The sequence below is a fragment of the Muntiacus reevesi genome, chromosome 22 (genome assembly GCF_963930625.1).
Source record: "Muntiacus reevesi chromosome 22, mMunRee1.1, whole genome shotgun sequence".
NCBI lineage: Eukaryota > Metazoa > Chordata > Mammalia > Artiodactyla > Cervidae > Muntiacus > Muntiacus reevesi.
This window is the reverse complement of record NC_089270.1, coordinates 18,262,788-18,281,608: the sequence shown is the minus strand read 5'-3', so window position 1 is coordinate 18,281,608 and position 18,821 is coordinate 18,262,788. Positions and strand designations below refer to the sequence as shown.

Sequence of the window (18,821 nt, the reverse complement as noted above, 5' to 3'; positions counted from 1 at the left end):
TGCCTGGGAAATCCCATGGACGAAGGAGCCTAGTGGGCTACAGTCTGTGGGGTTGCAAAGAGTTGACATGACTGAGCATGCATGTATAGACATCAGATTGAGATAGCCCAGGTCTGAAGTCCCTGCTTTGCAACAAACATCAACAGTACATGACCTTGGTCAAACTACTCTAATTTTATCAGCATCATTTTTCCAACAGCATTTGCTCACTTTGTATCTTTGTGGTACATTTTGGTAAGTCTAACAATATTTCAAACTCTGTCATTATTCTTACATTTGTTAATGTGATCTTTGATGTTACTGTCGCAAAAAGTACAACTTTTTTTTTTTTTACAACTCAGCAAAGGCTCAGATGATGGTTAGAATTTGTCAACAGTATTTTTTATTAAGATATATGTCGTTTTCTTTTAGGCACAATGCTATTGCACACAATAGAATCTGGTATAGTGTAAACATAACTTTATATGCATCGGGAAGCCAAAAAATTCATATGACTTGCTTTATTGCAACAACCACTTTTTTGTGGTGGTCTGGAACTGACCATACCATCTTTGAGGTGTGCCCATATTACAATGAGCTAAAATGTTGAGGCACAAAGAATTTAGACTGTGGATCTATCTGCAAAGTTGCCAATGGATGTCTCTCAGACACACGAGGAAAGCTTTAACTAAACCAGTTCAGTACTTATAAACAGTAATAGTTATTACTCTTTTCCCAGTTTAACCAGTCATCTACATTTGAGCTAAGAATCAGAAAAGGGAAGGGAAAGAGGTAATATTTAAGTTGTGTTAAAGTGAATCTTTAAATTATCAACTTGAGTAAGAATTCATTTTTCACAGAGGTCCTTACTTTGTGCAGCAAACTGTGTAGGTGCGACGTGGCATGCAAAGACCATAACACAGGTCTTGGCCCTCCAGGGGATTTCAGACTAGCAGCATTAATAAAGACCTGGACATGAGTGAGGGGCTCACAATAACTAGAGAAGGGAAAGAACCCACAGATGGGGTGGCGATAAGGCTGAACTTGGACAGTTTCGTAGAGGAGACAGTATTTGAGCATTTTTGGTTGAAACAAAGCATATGATAAATTTCAAAGATAATTTTCCATGCACTGGGAATAGCATAAGGCAGATAGGAAATAGCGGGTTTGTGAATCCCAAAGAAAATTCTGGGATTGCAAATAGTTCAGTTTGATGAAAGAAATGGGTAAGAGGATAATGAAAGGTCTGGTTGTAAAGGTAGGCTGGGGATACACTGGGAAACTTGGATTTCATTTTGTGGTGGACACCAGACTTTGGATCAGAGAAATAATGCATAATTATTTATGTAAGTATGGATGAGAGGAACATTCAAACATCAGCCACAGTTCTTTATATATAGTTAAAATATATTTTTTTCATTTATAACTTATAGGAGAGCTTTAATAAAATGCATGTATAATAAATAATTCATACTTAAAAATGCTCATCAGATAGCTTCATGCCTTTTCAGTGGAAGAGGCCACAATACCAGGGAAATCAGAGGGCAATCTCAATAATTCTTCTACTTCTTCTTGTAAAGCCTCTGCTTTCTCATGCAACAGCATCTACAATATAAAAATCAAGATGTGAAGCAAAAATGTGCATTGTTAGGGAACTGCTAACATTTTACCACCATCTATTCAATACCTGAATCCTTATGTATCAGCATAATCTAGACATTAAAACTAATAATGAGATTGAAAAATGGTCACTTAAGAACAGCAATTATAGTAAATGAAGCTGAGGCATTTAAAGCCATTTTAGCTGATCACTGCATTTGGTATATCAAAAATAATGGAGCTTTAATACTCTCAAAGGTTTGTTTTATTGAAGACTCAGCCACTTAAAATTAACTTTTAACCTATAAAATTTAAGACAATTTTGAAAAAATTTAATTGGTTCGTAAAAATGTTACCCTTTATATATAGATTTTATTAATCCTCACAGTTTAGTATTCTTTTAAAAACCTATTGAGAGAGTTAAAGCTTGGGACCCTTTAGGGATCAAACCAGTCAATCCTAAAGGAGATCAGTCCTGAATATTCATTGGAAGGACTGATGCTGAAGCTGAAGCTCCAATACTTTGGCCACCTGATTCGAAGAGCTGACTCACTGGAAAAGACCCTGATGCTGGAAAAGATTGAAGGCGGGAGGAGAAAGGGATGACAGAGGATGAGATGGTTGGATGGTGTCACCGACTTGATGGACATGGATTTGAGCAAGCTCCAGGAGTTGGTGATGGACAGGGAGGCCTGGCATGCTACAGTTCATGGGGTCAAAGAGTGGGACATGACTGAGTGAACTGAACTGAACTGAAGGAGGAAGTGAACATGTTGGCTCAGGCTTTCCTTAAGCCTTGTGCGACAATGTATCTTGCCTGATACATTAGGCTTTCTTTAGGTTCTGAACTAATGATGTACAACACAATGTCTTACTCATGGAAATGCTTTTCTTAGGCTCTATGTTAAATGACTATAATTGTAACAAATCTTGCCTGGGAACCTGATTCTTAAGACTTGTACCCCTGATTACACAGCAACAGTGTATCTGGCCCAGAGACCTTGCGCTGAACACATTCTCCCTGGCTAATCTTACGCCAGTTATCTCAGGATGTATGCCTTGGGAAAGGGTCCGGTGGAACTCTTACAACCTTGAGGGATTCTTTTTATCTATTCTCAGCAGCTAGCTGAGAAGTATATAAGGCCCAGCTTAAACTAGTGAGGCGGGGACTCTTTCTACCCACTTCTGATGTCTATGTCAGAAGCTTTCTCTGTTCTGTCACCTTAAAATAAAATTTTGCACACAAAGCTCTGAGTGACTGAGAATCTTCTTTGATCCTGGAGTTAAATCTCCTTCAGAGACCACAAATCTGGCAGCACCATTTACCATAAGCTGTCACTATCGGTGTTTCAAACAAAACTTTTATTCAAGCTCCTAAAACTAATATGGTTAATTTCAAAAGGAGCATAATAAACAAAGAAAGTATTCCTAAACCTGGTACATAGTAGATGTCAATGAATACTTGAATAATGATTTTTCCCCTTTCTTTAAGAACAACAGAAATCAAATGTTGGTATTTACTGCAGCTGGGTTTGTGTATATTGGTGTGAAATACTTACACTATTTCTCTTACATCATTTAATAATAAAAAGCTCAATAAAAATCATAGAAGATAAAACTACTCTCTCTACCAATTTGATATAAAGCACAACATTATGAGCATTATTGTGCCTGAACTTGTCTAATACTTTTAACATTCAAAGTCACTTATTAAATATTTTGGTCATTGTTACTGCAATTCCCTTGGCATCTTTTTTAAAGCTTTTTTTTTTTTTTTGGATGTGGGCCACTTTAAAAGTCTTTACTAAAATTGTTACAATATTGCTTATGTTTTGTGTTTTGGTATTTTGGCTGTGAAGCTTGTGGGATCTTACCTCCTGGACCAGGGAGCAAACCCATACCCCTTGCATTGGAAGGCCAAGTTTTAACTACTGGACCACCATGGAAGTTCCCCTTTGTATCTTTAAAAATATATAGTCTAATACTATAGTTTTGTCTACTACTTACTGATTATCTGTATTTCCTTGGGTAAATCACTTCATTTCTTTAAATCTCATTTATTTATTTATTCAAATATTTGTTAAACACCTACTATAGGCTGAATACCAAGCCAGGTGCTCCAGCAATGAAATGACTACAATTTCAACCCTATCAACCCAAAGAACTCCTTATCTAATAGGACAAGTTGTAGTGTCCTGAGAGGGCTGTCACAAAGATCAATCACAGTCATACAAACAACAGGAGAGCCTTTCAAAAAAGTAAGCTGGAAACTTACTTTTCAGTCAGTTTGATTTATATATGACAATAGTATAACAATGAACTTAAAGAACACACACACACAACTGTACAATTTCAGACCACAAGGATGGAAATATAGTTGAGATCAAGAAGGAAATAATCCCTTGCTATTTAGTTGTTGTGTCCAACTTTTGGACACGATGCCATGGACTGTAGCCCTCCAGGCTCCTCTGTCCATGGGATTTTCCAGGCAAGAATACTGGAGTGGGTTGCCTTTTCCTTCTCCACGGGATATTCCCGACCCAGGGATTGAACCCATGTCCCCTGCACTGGCAGGTGAATCCTTTACCGCTGAGCCACCTGGGCAGTCCAAACAATCCCTAACTGCTGCTTACTGGATTTACCCGCATGGAGCAGGAGGTGGTGACGAACTGGGCGGCACCTAGGAAAGTGTAACCAGGACAGTGAATGACCTAAAAGCAGGCTGCTGACTCCAGGAGAAACAGACAGAAGAGAGAAACCTTTGGAGGCCACAAGAGCTGTTTTCAAGTATGTGAAAAACCACCGAATGAACAAAGGAAGAGGGTAGTACTACGATGCCATGGGAGGCATTTTAAGGCAGCCTCATCATACTGGGATGCTTTTTGTAACACTGAGTCCAAAAATAGAACTTAGTTCTTGAGGTTGTAAATTTCTTGTCAGGGAGGGTGTTTAAAGGTGAGAAGACCAGATGGTGGGGATGCTGAGGAAAGGACTTCTGTGACAAGAGTAGTAGGAGGCAGAGTTCAGTGAGTTCAGAGTTCCTTATATTTCAGTGAACTCTTAAAAGTGCCTTTATTTTTTAGGAGATCCTTTTTCTCTTTTTAACAAGCCTTGTATCATAACACGTGCACTATTTTTATCCACATATTGTGATATATATCTTTGTGCCTGTAGTTAATATGTCTAAAGTACAAGGATATTACTCTGTAAAATAGCATAAAGATTAAAAAATGCCTTGTTTGCTTACCTTGGCTGATGAAACAATTTGCTTGGCCTGGCGTCTTGATAAATGATCAATTGTCCTTATCAGCACTTCAGGATTTGCATTAGCTAAGTGCGTCAGACTTTTATAACCTGCATTGTATAACTGTCTTGCTCGACCCTGCAAAGTATTTATAAAAATCATTAGGATAAGAATTGGGGATTAGGAAAAAAATAATTAAGTGTTTTACTGAAGGGAAAAATTCACTTATAAGAGACAGGAATAAACTAAGATAATAAAGTAAATATGAAAAGATAACACATCAGAATCTGAAGGAATTTTAAAAGGGTTTTAAAAGAATTTTAAATTAATTTGGGTGGCTCCAATCTGACTGCAAGAGAGCTAGCTTTCTGTGCAGCTGAGGTCAACTGATGTGTGCTGCAATCAGAAATGAGAAACCTGGGGACTTCCCTGGTGGTCCAGTGGTTTAGAATCCACCTTCCAGTGCAGAAGACGTGGATTCGATCCCTGGTTAAGGAACTAGGATCCCACATGCTGTGGGGCAACTAGGCCCATGTGCCACAGTCACAGGTCCCACATGCCACAATGAAGATACCCCGTGCTCCAACTAAGACCCAACACAGTCAAAAATAAATTAATTAATTAATTAGATATTAAAAAAAACAGAAATAAAAAACTCCTTAGGCCACTTAGGCAAGGGGCATTAGTTCAGACCCCCAATCAAATGTTTTAGTTCAGTATCCCTAGAATGTTCTCACTATCTACACAGGCACCTCTGGAGTGTGTGTGTGAGTGTGGGTATGTATGTGCACGCTTTCCCAAGCAGAATTCCTCTGGCTTAAGAACTGAATAACAGAATAAACAGAAAACAAGGGTTGATCAAAAACAGAAAGCTGAGAAACCAGCTGAGGAAACCTTCATCTCATTCTCTAAGAAAATGGAAATGACCCTCACTGCCACCGGGTGACCACCACCTTCAGCAAGCACTGTCTCAGCCGACAGAGGCGAGTCTCTGCTGGAGCGGAGGGCGGGGGGGCACACATGTGTACTCGGGGAGAATCACCCTGTCTCTGCTGTTACATTTATCCACAGGTGTGATTTTTCATCAGGACTGCCTCTGGATTGACAGGGATTTCGGGGAGGCCATGGCAGCAGTTTATTAAAAACAAATAAAAAAAGATTCCCATGATAAATGAGCAATACGGCTATTGTTGTCACTTACCCTGTGAGACAACAGTAAAATCTGACTTTTCTGTGAGTTGAAATCATCTCAGTTGGGGAGCTAAGAAGTTACTAACCTCTAAAACCCCAGTCACTTCCATGAGCGGGACTAGCTCTGCCTTTACACAGTAGGTCAGCTTCTTGGTGAGTTCTCCCAAAAGGGCCGTGTAAACCCAGAACTCCTCAAGCTCCTGCAGAATGCAGAGAGATACACAGAACTGAAATCTCATAAGTTATTTCAGAATCCAGTACGTGTGATAGGGGGCTCAGAAAGGACTCGCCCTTTGGTAAACTCTGGAAGTTGCATAAAACCAGAGGTGAACAATGACTCTGAGCAAAATTACTATGAGGAAACACGGCAGAGGCGGAGAGATTTGAACAGAATGGTTTTAGGATGAGGACAAAGAGTGTAAACTGAGAAATAAGTCAACAGGAAGAATTCTAGGGAGGGGAGTTCAGGAGAGAGGGAACACATGTATACCTACGGCCGATTCATATTGACGGCAAAAAACATCACGATGCTGTAATTATCCTCCAATTAAAATAAGAAAATAAATATTTTAAAAAAGGGTTTTGTCCACTTTGATCAAAACATAACAAGATGTGCAAAGCGTGTACCATCTAGTAATGGAATTACCTCACAGAAGTGTAACACACAGGAGGAGAATGCCGCAGCTCCAGAGAGAAGGCTCTGTATATATCCTCGAGGCATGTTAAACTTTTCAGACACGCTCCAAATGTTGGTCTCTTTGAGCAAAGTATAAAGAATGAAAGACAGGTACAGTCTGTTGACAATGTTCTTGTCCACCTTCTAGAAAGACACAAATAAATTCACGTATTAGACCTGCTTAAAATGTACATCCCATTCAAACTGGACAAAAGGCAATGAGAATGAAGCTGCATACAGCAGAGACAGGATAGAGTGGTTCCACAGAAATAAATCTAAGTCCTAACAAATGTACTTCAGATTAGTTCTAAGTATTATTTTTTCAAGTCTATAAAAAAAAGAGATATGTCGAACTGTTTCCAATTTAAATTTCCTTCTGTAGCAAGTATAATGAGTTGAACGGTCCCTCCCCGAAAGATATACTCAATTCCTAACCCTTGGTGCCTCTGAACGTGACCTAATTTGGAAATAGAATCTCTGCAGATGTAATTAGCGAAGGATCTTGAGATGAAACCATCCTGGATATACAGGGGGCCCTTGAGCCCATTAGTCAATGGCTGATATCCTTATAAGAGAGAGGACATGAGTGACAGAGAAGGTGGTGTGAAGACGAAGGAGGCAGACTTTGACGAGACGGTGACTACAGGGATCGCTAACCACCATCCAAGGCCGCGAGAGAGGCAAGGCGGTTCTTCCTCAAGCCTCCAGAAGGAGCAACTCTGCCAGCATCCTGATTTCAGACTTCTGGCCTCCTGGCCTGTGACAGAATAAAGTTCCGCTGTTCTAAGACACCTGGTTTGTGCTAACTTGTGATGGCAGCTTCAGGAAAAGAATATGGGAAGAGGAGGAGTTGGGGAAACCTTTACATGTACTGTAGTATTTAGAGTGTTAAGTGTTCGTCACTTGGTCATGTCCAACCCTTTGCGACCCCATGGACTGTAGCCCGCCAGGCTCCTCTGCCCATGGACTTCTCCAGGCAAGAATGCTGGAGTGGGTGGCCATGCCCTTCTCCAGGGGATCTTCCTGCTGCGTCTCCTGCATTGCAGGCAGATTCTTTTCCTGTCTGAGCCACTGAGCCACCAAGGAAGCCCCTGGTAGTACTTACAGGTTGGGTGTATATATATATACACACACACACATATATATATATATACACACACACACACACATATATACATATACATATATGGCTGTGATTATAAATTAGACAAATGTGTTTATTTAGATAAATATGTTAATAAGCTTGTTTATATTGTAAACTAAGAGTAAATACTAGCTTCTATGACTTAGACCTGGTCATGGTAAATAATTAATGTTTCCAGAAGTCAAAACACTGAAAGAGAAATGCTTCCTGTAGTTGACAATTTCTGTTCTGTATATCTGCTTTGGCCTGTGGTGCCTAGTGATTATTTTTTGTGTAAAGCATTTCATAGCTAACACCAAGCTAACTCAGAAACTGAGTAACACATGCTTGAAATCAGAGAAAAAAAACAATGAACTTTAAAGAGAAAAGGGAGGTTTAAAATATAAAATTATATCCTCTACTATAGTAAAAGAATGTTTAAGATGAGAACTTAGGATGTTTGAGAACTTAGATGAGCACATTGAAGGACGTAACAATTTCAGATTCTGTATGTTTGATACTAGATCACCCTTTTAAAAGCTTTAACCTGAAAAAGCATGATAGTTGAATAACAAGTAGGAAAAGATCACTTTTTAATTTCCCAATTTTAGTGCACCTTCATTATTAACTATAAATTGAGTCAATGCAGATTTTTGCCTAGAATGTATTTTCTAAGCCAAGAAAAATGACATGATTATATTACATGGCGAGATAAGTCACTTTATGCCAATTTCAAATCTTTTACAAGAAATGTTTAAAGGTCCTTTTCAATGTGGAGAAATCAAGTAGATTTTAAGCAAATATGTTCTCTAGAAATTTTTTTGAAAAGATACTTCTAAAGTATTAAACTAGTAACTTGTTCATTTGTAATTAAGATAAAGCCATGCTCATACTATTTTAAATAATTATAAATTGAACAAACATTTATTGACTGTTTTATAAAATGTAACGAAAATATATTCTGATTCAAGTTTCAACAGATGTATTATTGTAGCATGATTTTATAAATGTTTATTACTTGGTATATTTATAGTTAATTTATAGTTAATAATGAAGGTGCACTAAAATTGGGAAATTAAAAAGTGATCTTTTCCTACTTGTTATTCAACTATCATGCTTTTTCAGGTTAAAGCTTTTAAAAGGGTGATCTAGTATCAAACATACAGAATCTGAAATGTTTATTACTCCAGATTAATATATTTTTTAATATATTTTAGAGTTTGAAACAAAAGGTTTAAGAAATATTTTTATTCAATGTTCTGAAGGTCTAAACAATAGTCACTTCTGAGGAAAAAGACCCAATCTAAATACTGACAACAGGAATACTGAAGTACCATGCATTTATACTTCTATGATACCTCAATACAGGGGACAGCTACACCATTCAATTCAAATGTAAGTAAAACACATTCCATTTTTCAAAATGAAACTAATATCTATATAAATTTAAAAGATCTACAGGGAAATGGTAGGTAAGATTATTAGGCTTCAACAAAGATTAGATTACCAAAGAAAATGAAAATTGAAAAAAAAACCTGTAATTATTATGAGGTAGATAATTATGTTAATTAAGGAAATGAATGTGTGTTTGCCAAAGAATTATTTTCACTTCTCATACAGTTAGTGGCGCACTCAGCACTTGATTCTTGTTTGTTGACTTAACTTTAAAAGGCAAAAATATAAGATATCACACAAGAGTACTTGTCTTCTCTGCTTCAACCTTCTAAAAGGCTTTATGTACTTCAAGTACATTGGTGGTTCTTTGGGACAACGAAAAGCACCAACAAAAACAAAAATCCAAAAACTCATCTTATGTTAGGAAGTGGATTCTTAAGAAAAAGTTTCTAGGAAACTTTTCTCCTGTGAACTGAACTTATTTCAGGATTCTTTTCTATAACACTGTGAAAATATTTTACAATTGTTATAATTTAAACCATAATAAATAGCCTAAGAAAAATAGATTAATACGGTCTACCTTTTCCTGTGCTAAGAGCCTTACATGTGCATGACTATTTTAGAAATACAAAGGTACGCAAAAAAGGGCCATCACAACCACCCAGAAGTAACATTATTTTTTTAAAAAATACCTAAATTTCTGGTCTGCAGATGTTTTGAATAGTAAAGTGGGAATTATACTAAAGATGAAAAAAGTGAACCAAAACGATCAAATCAACAAAGGAGATGAGATGACACCATTAATTTTGTTACATGAACTCAGCTATTTAGGAAAGAAAACAAAATGACTATGGTACATACCTTCCTAATAGCTTGACCTGATGCTTTCTTCCCAATAAAGTTCTCAGAGACTCCAACCAGAGCAGCGACATTTTGTTCTGCTGGACTGAGTTGGTTAAACTACACAGAAAAAGAATATAGAGAAAAATTAAATTGTAACTTTAAAAAGTCTGCCATCAACCAAATCTAGTAGTCATATCACATTTTCATTATTATAAAAGCTATGAAAAAATAACACAAATTTTACTTATAAGTATTGCAAATACTATATTACAAGTAATACAAATAACACAAGTATTTACTTACAGGCTTGCAATATTTGCTTACAAGCTTTACAATATTTTTAATGTATTTTAAAATATAACAAACTTTAGTAGAATGAACTTAAAGACGTGGCCGCAAATACTGTAACCATGGTCATGATTTTCATGGACTGTGCTTATGTTTCATACGGGAGATGCCTGTGGGGAGGGAGAGGAGGGAAAGCTTTGGAAGTAATTGCATTGCTTATATACATGTGCTTCTGTGCATGTGCTCAGTCATGACCAACTCATGGAATGTAGCCTGCCAGGCTGCTCTGTCCATGGGATTCTCCAAGCAAGGGTACTGGAGCGGGTTGCCATTGCCTGCTTCAGGGGATCTTTCCAACCCAGGGATCAAACCTGCGTCTCCTGCATTGGCAGGTAGATTCTTTACCACTGTGCCACCTGGGAAGACCCGCATACTGCCACTGCCTGTTCACAGTAAAACCACAGTAGACTGTACTATACCACTTGGTTTTGTAACACGTACAGCCAGTTCCACCTTGCCAATGGTGATAAAGAGGATTATTCCTTCTCAGGTATCAACATCACTGGGTTTGGTGTGACAGGACGTGACACTGTGTGTGTGACTCTGATGGAGTTTTCATGTAATTAAACTCTCAACCATCAGCGATGGTTTTCTTTACATTTCAGGCATTAGAGAATGGAGTGGTCACCACACCCCAAGAGTAACCACCTTGAGGGGATGGGGACCAGGCATGGTCCTTTTTTCTCTTCTGCACCTTTCTTCAGTCTTTTTTCTGGCTATGAAACTATACTTGAAATTGGGCCTTTCATCTGTCGAAAGGCCCAATTTCAAATATATTTTAATAGCAAAAAAAATGAATAATCACACGATAAAAATCATATTGTGATTATTTTAGCCTGTATTGCAAAATCTTATCTTCTCACCTGCCTGAAGTATATCATCCAATCAGGGTCACACTGAGAAGCCATATCATAGGGAGTTGTTAAGTAGATTAGATGAAGAAAGCTTTCGAGCATAAGTCCCTCAAGACCTTTCTTCAAGTCTCTGTAAAGAATGTCACAATAAGCCAAATCTATTGTTCCTAAAAGAAAGACACAAAGAGTTCATTTTTCATAATCACCAAAGGAGGAAAGAGGTGATTTTAAAGAAAGTCTGGTTTACTTAAACAAAGCAAAAGTCTTCCCTGGTGTTTCAGTGGCTAAGTCGCCACACTCCCAGTACAGGGGGCCCAGGTTCTATCCCTGGTCAGGGAACTAGATCTCAACCTGCCACAAATAGGAGTTCGAGTGCCACAACTAAAGATCCCTTGCCCCAAAATAAATTAAAAAAAAAAAAATTCTTTACAATTTCTTACTATGTAACTTAGCACAAAACTTAGGAGGTCATTTTGATATTATAGTATCCATCAACATTTAATAAGTACATGCCTTCTGACCTAATTAATTTATTCTTGGGAATCTAACTTAGAGAATCATTTCCACACATATCCAAAAATACATGAACACAGATACCCTTGTTTATAACAGAGAAAAACCAGAAACAGTGTAAATGTCCATCAAAAGGGGAATGGTTAAATACATTACAGTATCCATAGTATAGATCACTATTGTACTAAAATAAAAATGAGGTAGATTTAAAGGGATTGATGTGGGAAGATGCTCATGATTATTTTTTTTTTCATTTTTTCATGATATTTTTTAAGTGAGAAAAGCAAGTTGCCTCCAAACACTTACACTATGCAATATGCATGTGTGTGCATGTGTGTGCTATATATACATATATGTGTACATATATATATGCATACATACATGTAATACAAGCATAAATATACATACACAAAATATTTGGAAGAGTATATATACCAATTTGTTATGAAATTTTCAGAAAATGTCTGGAAAGATACATACCAAATTGCTACTCTTGGTAGGATACTAAGATTTGTATGATTGCTGGGGGAGGTGAGCATAAAGGAGGGGGGACCATCTTTTTCTCCATGTATTTCTACAGTATTCTAAATTACTTGCAATTCAAACATTTTTCAACTTTTAAAAATTGAAGTAGTTTAGCAGTTTGTAAAATAAGATTATTACTATTAATATAAAATTACAAATCTAATTTAGAGTTACAGAAAATTTCTATTTTTTCCAATGCATTTCCTCAGATTCACAGTCAGATTCAGGTAAGCTCTTACCCTTAAAAGAAGCTCGTCCCAAATTTGTGATATGAAAATTATTTTGGAACTCTTCTTCAGACCCATAAATAGTATCTTTTTGTAGAAGTCCTTTTTCTGTCAAGTATCTAAGTGATTCCATAGTTATTTCCCAGAGACTTTTTTCTTTCAACAAAACCTTTTGCTGAACACCAAAAAATGTACCACTCATAAAACGATATATGTCATCCAGATTTGTTGCAATCTGAAACAATTCAGGATACCATTAGAGCAGCTCTTCTAATTCAAGGCATCATTTTGAATGAATAATTCATCAACATGAGGACTCATTTCCATACCTCAAAGCTATTCAAATAAAAAATCATTATAAAATCTACATAGTTGCACAAAGGTACTTTTATAATAATATTTTCAAATGACAAGAAAAAACAATTGAAGGGAGAATATATTTACCATACTTATACTCTTAATGAAGACATCTACACATTTATGATTCACAAACTCCTTAGGTTTTTGAGTAATTTTTCACAGTATCTCCAAAGCTGTGTCCTCTGCTCACTCCCCACCAGTTATCACTAACTCCCACTCAGTCTGCTTCAGAAATCCTCCCTCCACCCACCTCCAGCCACATGTGAAAATATTCTTTAGCTCTAAAAACTGTACTTAAAAAAACACATATGGAAAACACAACTGAAAGTCTCCACTAAAGCAGGGTCTGGCAATACTCTCCCTGACATTTTACCTGAAAATAAACAGCAGTTTTCTACCTCTTTTTGTCTCTCGCATCCCCATTTCCTTTCCTTGTTCTTTTGCTGCCTTTTTTTTCTCCCCCCAACTCACTGTTTAAAACTTTAATAGCAATGGTGGTATTCAGACGTAGAGCTGACTGTGAGTGTGCATAACTTACATTAGCCAATTTCAATGAAATCAGCATGTTATACTAAAATACAGTTGATCAATAAGCATATTTCTCTCTGTTTCAATTCCAATGATACTTCAGTGGGAAAACTTAAGTAGTAAATTCACAGTAAACCAATATAAAGGATAACAAAAAATATTATGGAGCAGGGACATTTCCTAATGCTTTTTCTCCTTTTAATAAAAGTCCATCCTTAATATAATATTCATTCAGGCCAAAACTGCACTTTTAAGATATTTAAGAACTGATACTCAGTTTATAGATTATCAACATACTTAGCTTCTATATTGTTTTTTAACTGAGTACCGTTAACACTAGGGGTAAACAAACCAACCAACCAACCCGTCTACTTGATCCTTCTAGCTACCATCACATTATCTTTGTATCCCTCTGTAATTGATTTTAACCCACTGGGATAGCTTCTATATCTGGCTTCTCAAAGCTGGGTTCTCCACTGTTGCCCCACCCTGCAAGTTTAGCCATGACCAACTCCAAAGCCAGACCATAATTCACACGCCAGGCACTATGCTAGTCACTGGGATTTGGTGATACAGGAGAATAAACGTGGACCTGTCCCAGGGCTTCACTCCTGGGGGGTAAAGTCATCAGCCAAAGAAAGTCACTAACAAGAATACAGCTACAAACGGACGGGTGCTACTAAAGGAAAGAAGTGTGTTTCTGTAAAGAGCATCCAAGAGACTGACTGCACTCGGTGGGGAAGGAAGGCTTCCCCGAGGAAGGGTGGTGCAGTGAAAGTCCGCTGGTGGAGTAGGGGTGGGTGAGGGTGAAACGAGACGAGAGCTGAGACGAATGAGTCCCAGGCTCGCAGCCCACTGCGGCAGGAAGGGCATGGGATATGAAATGAAAAGAGCAGGACAGTGTGTCTGGAGCGCAGAGTGACAGCGTGCTGAGAGGCGGTAGGACGCAGAGAGAGGCAGACCTACACGGCACTGCTGTCCAGCCGCTCAGTCATGCCTACTCTCTGCGACCTCATGGACGCAGCACGCCAGCTTCACAAGGGCTTCCCAGGTGGCCTGGCAGTAAAGAACCTGCCTGCCGATGCAGGAGACGCGGATCCGATCCCTGCGTCGGGAGGATCCCCTGGAAAAGGAAATGGCAGCCCACTCCAGTATTCTTGCCTGGAGAATTCCATGGATAGAGGAGCCTGGAGGGCTACAGTCCATGGGGCTGCAAACGAGTCAGACACGATTCAGAGACTAAACGAGAGAGTGATAAGGGGCCTGGACTCAACCCTGACAGCAGTGGGAAGCCACCATTAACAAACGTCAGGCGGAAAGGGGTTTATACTTGGGGAAGACTGGCCTATTGAAGAACAATATGGAGGGGGTGTGGGAAGGCAGGGCAGAGCTGATGCCAGGAGACCAGCTGGGCGACCATCACAGGGATCTAGGCAGGACCTCAGCACCTGGAAAAGAGAGTGCAAGCAGCCTGTGTGACCTCTTTTTGCCTCGGATCCCTTTTCTTGTGAAAGCAGAACTATATTATTTCATTCAAAGGTATACAAAGATCAGAGATAAACATATCAAGTGTCTAGCAGGGTGTCTGAAACATAGTGGTGAGAAACGATCACTGGAGGCTCCCTGCGTCCCAGGGCGCAACAACTGACGTTCTAATTCCTGAAGTTTCCATCTCTTCCACCCAAAACCTAGTGTCCCCAAGGATGCCTGCCTCCACCTCCTGCCTCTTGACCTCACACTGCCCTTCTCGAAGCCTCCCACCCCTATCCCACTGGTTGTTTCTGTCCGGAGGACTTGACTTCTCCTTCAATTCTAACTCCAAAGAGTTTTCTGCCCCTCCACCGCGTCTGTAACTCCAGCCTCCTCCCACAACTAGGGCCCTGAGATGAAGTCCTACCCCAACACGCAGGAAGAACCCTGATGGCCCGCTCTGAGCACGGAGCCCAGGAGCCTCGTGAGGGCAGGTTTGGAACAGCAGTTGCCCACCAGCTAATCTCCTGCGCTGACTCAGCCTGGTCTTCTTGCTGCTGTACTCCAACTGTTAACACAGGATTTAACTGAAACCGTTGAGCCCTATGGATCTGGCACTGCAGCCCCATAAAAGCACACCCCTGTGACCAAGTCGGTTCCCCCAGGATCCCTGCACCTGAGTGCACTGGCCTCAAGTGCAGCCTCAATTCCACTGTCTTGCATGGAGTCCTAACTCATGACATACTCCTACTTGTCAGATGTGTATTTTCTTCCCACCTTTTCACTGCTTAAGTAGCATCTTTTGAAGAGAATTATAAAAATATAAGGTCTATTGATTTTTTTCTTTCATGATTTATTTTTTAGTTTTCCTTATAAGAAATCTTTGCCTACCCTAAGGCATTTCCAAATAAATTTCAGTATCAATCTTTAATTTCTAAAAAAAAAAAAAAAAGATTTTGATTGGGATTGCACAGAATTTACAGACCAATGTGGGAAGAAGTAACATCCGAACAAAAGTGAGCATTCCAAGTGATGAACATGGTGTCTCCGTTTACTTAGGTCTTCTTTAATTCCTCTCAGCAGCGTTTATAGTTTTCGGCGAGAGCAATTTACACAGGGGAACAGGAGACGGAGCTGTGGCTGAATCACAGGTGTGTGACACGAGAGCCCTTGCTCTAAACCAGCACAGAACACTTGGACGCGTTCTCCACTGATACGTGACTGTGTTACAGTTCTTCAGTCTAGTGTTTAAGCACTCTTCCCATCCTCTCCAACCAAGGTACACAGTCTGGCCCAACTTCCCACCCAACTTTCTACTCTTAGGTTATCTTCAGCCCTCCTCTACAGCTACAATATCCAGTCTTTTGATTGTTATTCCACATCATCTTAAGGTTTCTCATCTTTCAATTTAAGTACCTGGAATGGCTTATTCCTTCCCTCTGTTTATCTAAAACCTCTACCTCCTTCAATACTGGGGACTAATTCCTCTTCTTTTCTGTAGCCTTTTGCTCTTAAAAATGCCAGGGGATAAAATATTACACCATTCATCTACCAGGCAACCAAAACAGTCTCATGATATCTTTTACTTATCAATTACCTTTCGAACTTTCACTTACACCAATTTGGGATAATAAAGGTAGGCTATATGATAGATTAAGAGTCCTGGATTTTAGTTAGATAAAGCTGAATTCAAACCCTGGCTTTACCAGTTTGGGACTGAGGGGCTTTGGGCACAAGAGAATAAGCCTGAAAAAGAGGTTTTACTCAAGAATAATCTGAAAAAAAAGAGAGTCAATTTCTAATCCTAGGGAAAAGAGTGTTTTCCCATTGTGCCCCACCCAACTTTTTAAAAAATTTTTCTGCCTGATAAAGCTATACTGACTTCACAAATGTTTATTATGGTCAGAGGACTTACAGGGGATCTTTTCTTACCAAGGCAGAGATGCTGGATTATCTGACATCAGTACCCATGCTTCTAAGGCTCCTTTATCCCCCACAGTATCCACCAAAGTCTCTTACTTGTAATGGATGCCCAGTTATTATTTGTTCCATACAATTTAAAGGATTAAAAATGCACATATAAATCCAGATTCAGATTTATCATGTCACAGACTGCTCTTTTTCACATTATATAGACGTGAACATTTTTTTCAACTTTCTTTACAGTTTTCAAAACTTTCCAATTGCCACTGTCTCAAATAATAGCAATAAGATATAAAAATAATAATAAAAATACCTTCAAACCAATCAAAGAAAGAAACAAGGCTTGGATTCCCTTCGTGAATTCCTGAACAAGATGGCTATAGCAGTTTTCCAGTGGTCTGCTTATTAACTCCAATACCTACAAGAGTTAAAGCAATACTATGTTTCACATTATAAAAAATAAATTGTGCTTCATATAAAATTTTATAATTTGCATAGATCTTGTGGAGGCTGGGAGAGAGAAAAAACAGAAAGACAAAAAAATAAGAATTTAGCAGGTATCCACATGAAAATGGAAGAAGACAGGGAAAATGCTTTTCATTGAAATAGAGAACTATTCAAGCTACTCTTTCTAATGCTTAATCACAGAGGAGAAGGAAACATTATTCAAAGGAATGTTAATAATTAATTTTTAAAAGATGGTATCAATGGGCAAAATTAAAGATTGAGAAAAGTCAACAAAACAACCAACAACCAGATTATTACCTGTTGCTTGTCTTTTTCTTGCAATATAAGGATGCTCTCCCCGACAGAATCTATTCCAGCACGGCCAGCTCTGCCAATCATCTGTTTATACTGATTCTTCTTTAAAAATTCCTTAGCAACATAGGGGGCTCTTAATATAACTCTATGGAATTGATAAAATTAATTAAAAGTGATATTAGATCTATACCATTAGCATCTATTTTTAAACTCTTTGTTTCATTATTTTTATATGATATTCAATTTAGTGACATATTAACTCAAAATAATACGTAACTGCTATTTACCAGTAATCTATGTTATGATGTTCTAGGTTCTTTATGTATATTATCTGTAATCTTACAAAACTTGTGGTGATAATATTCTTATGTACTTTAATTTTCCTTTACAAAGTGGTTGACTGAGGCACAGATAAGTAGCTTATCAAAACTAACAAGATTAGTAATTAACAGAACCATAATTTGAGCTTAAGTCTGCTTAGCTGCAAAGCTTATGATCAATCCACTATAGGAATAATCTCAAAGGTTTTTGATTTGATACTCCATAAATGAAAAATCTGACCACAGGCCACTAACATATGTATATTTATTTATGAATTTGTATTGTCAACTACATAAAATTGCAGATTTCAATTGTTTTTGACCTACAACATGGTGATTTCAATTCTATTTATGTATACAGAAGTCTATAGCCAACCTTCCTGTTCAAAGGTGAGAGAAAACCTGTGCTATTTACCTAAACTATTCAACCAACTCCTTTATTTATTAATCTCAATGGACAGACAAGATTATCGAATACATAAAGAAAACAAACAACATAGAAGAAAACAATGAGAACATATAGAATATACATCTGACAGAGACAGATACTACAGGGAACAAAGAAGAACTTTAAAAAATTGAATTAGTATACACAGAAAATTCTGCAGGGTACTTTATTTATAGTAGAAGAACAGAGTACTATAAAGAAAGAATAATAAAAGAAGAGAGTTCTTAGAAATAAAAAAATGAATTCATTTAAACAATTTAACTGAAGAACTGAATAATGAATGAATATAGTTCAGTTCAGTTCAGTCGCTCAGTCATGTCCGACTCTTTGTGACCCCATGAATCGCAGCACGCCAGGCCACCCTGTCCATCACCAACTCCCGGAGTTTACTCAAACTCATGCCCATCGAGTCGGTGATGCCATCCAGCCATCTCATCCTCTGTCATCCCCTTCTCCTCCTGCCCCCAATCCCTCCCAGCATCAGGGTCTTTTC

At 38.2% G+C, this 18,821-nt stretch overlaps 1 protein-coding gene across 2 annotated transcripts in view; it reads right to left on the bottom strand.

Annotated features, from left to right (window-relative positions):
* Positions 1-405: 405 nt before the first annotated feature.
* The window catches only part of HELQ (helicase, POLQ like), a 43,773-nt gene continuing 25,357 nt past the window's right edge, over positions 406-18,821 (bottom strand). The window contains exons 10-18 of one of the 2 annotated variants that reach the window (XM_065914598.1): positions 17,564-17,705; positions 17,112-17,216; positions 12,530-12,752; positions 11,262-11,419; positions 10,069-10,167; positions 6,660-6,833; positions 6,100-6,213; positions 4,826-4,960; positions 406-1,584 (exon numbers count right to left, since the gene is read on the bottom strand). In XM_065914598.1, the coding sequence (XP_065770670.1) occupies positions 1,477-1,584; positions 4,826-4,960; positions 6,100-6,213; positions 6,660-6,833; positions 10,069-10,167; positions 11,262-11,419; positions 12,530-12,752; positions 17,112-17,216; positions 17,564-17,705 (1,258 nt within the window). In that variant the 3' untranslated portion in view covers positions 406-1,476. The remainder of the gene's footprint in view (positions 1,585-4,825; positions 4,961-6,099; positions 6,214-6,659; positions 6,834-10,068; positions 10,168-11,261; positions 11,420-12,529; positions 12,753-17,111; positions 17,217-17,563; positions 17,706-18,821) is intronic. The other variant, XM_065914599.1, reaches the window with a different exon arrangement.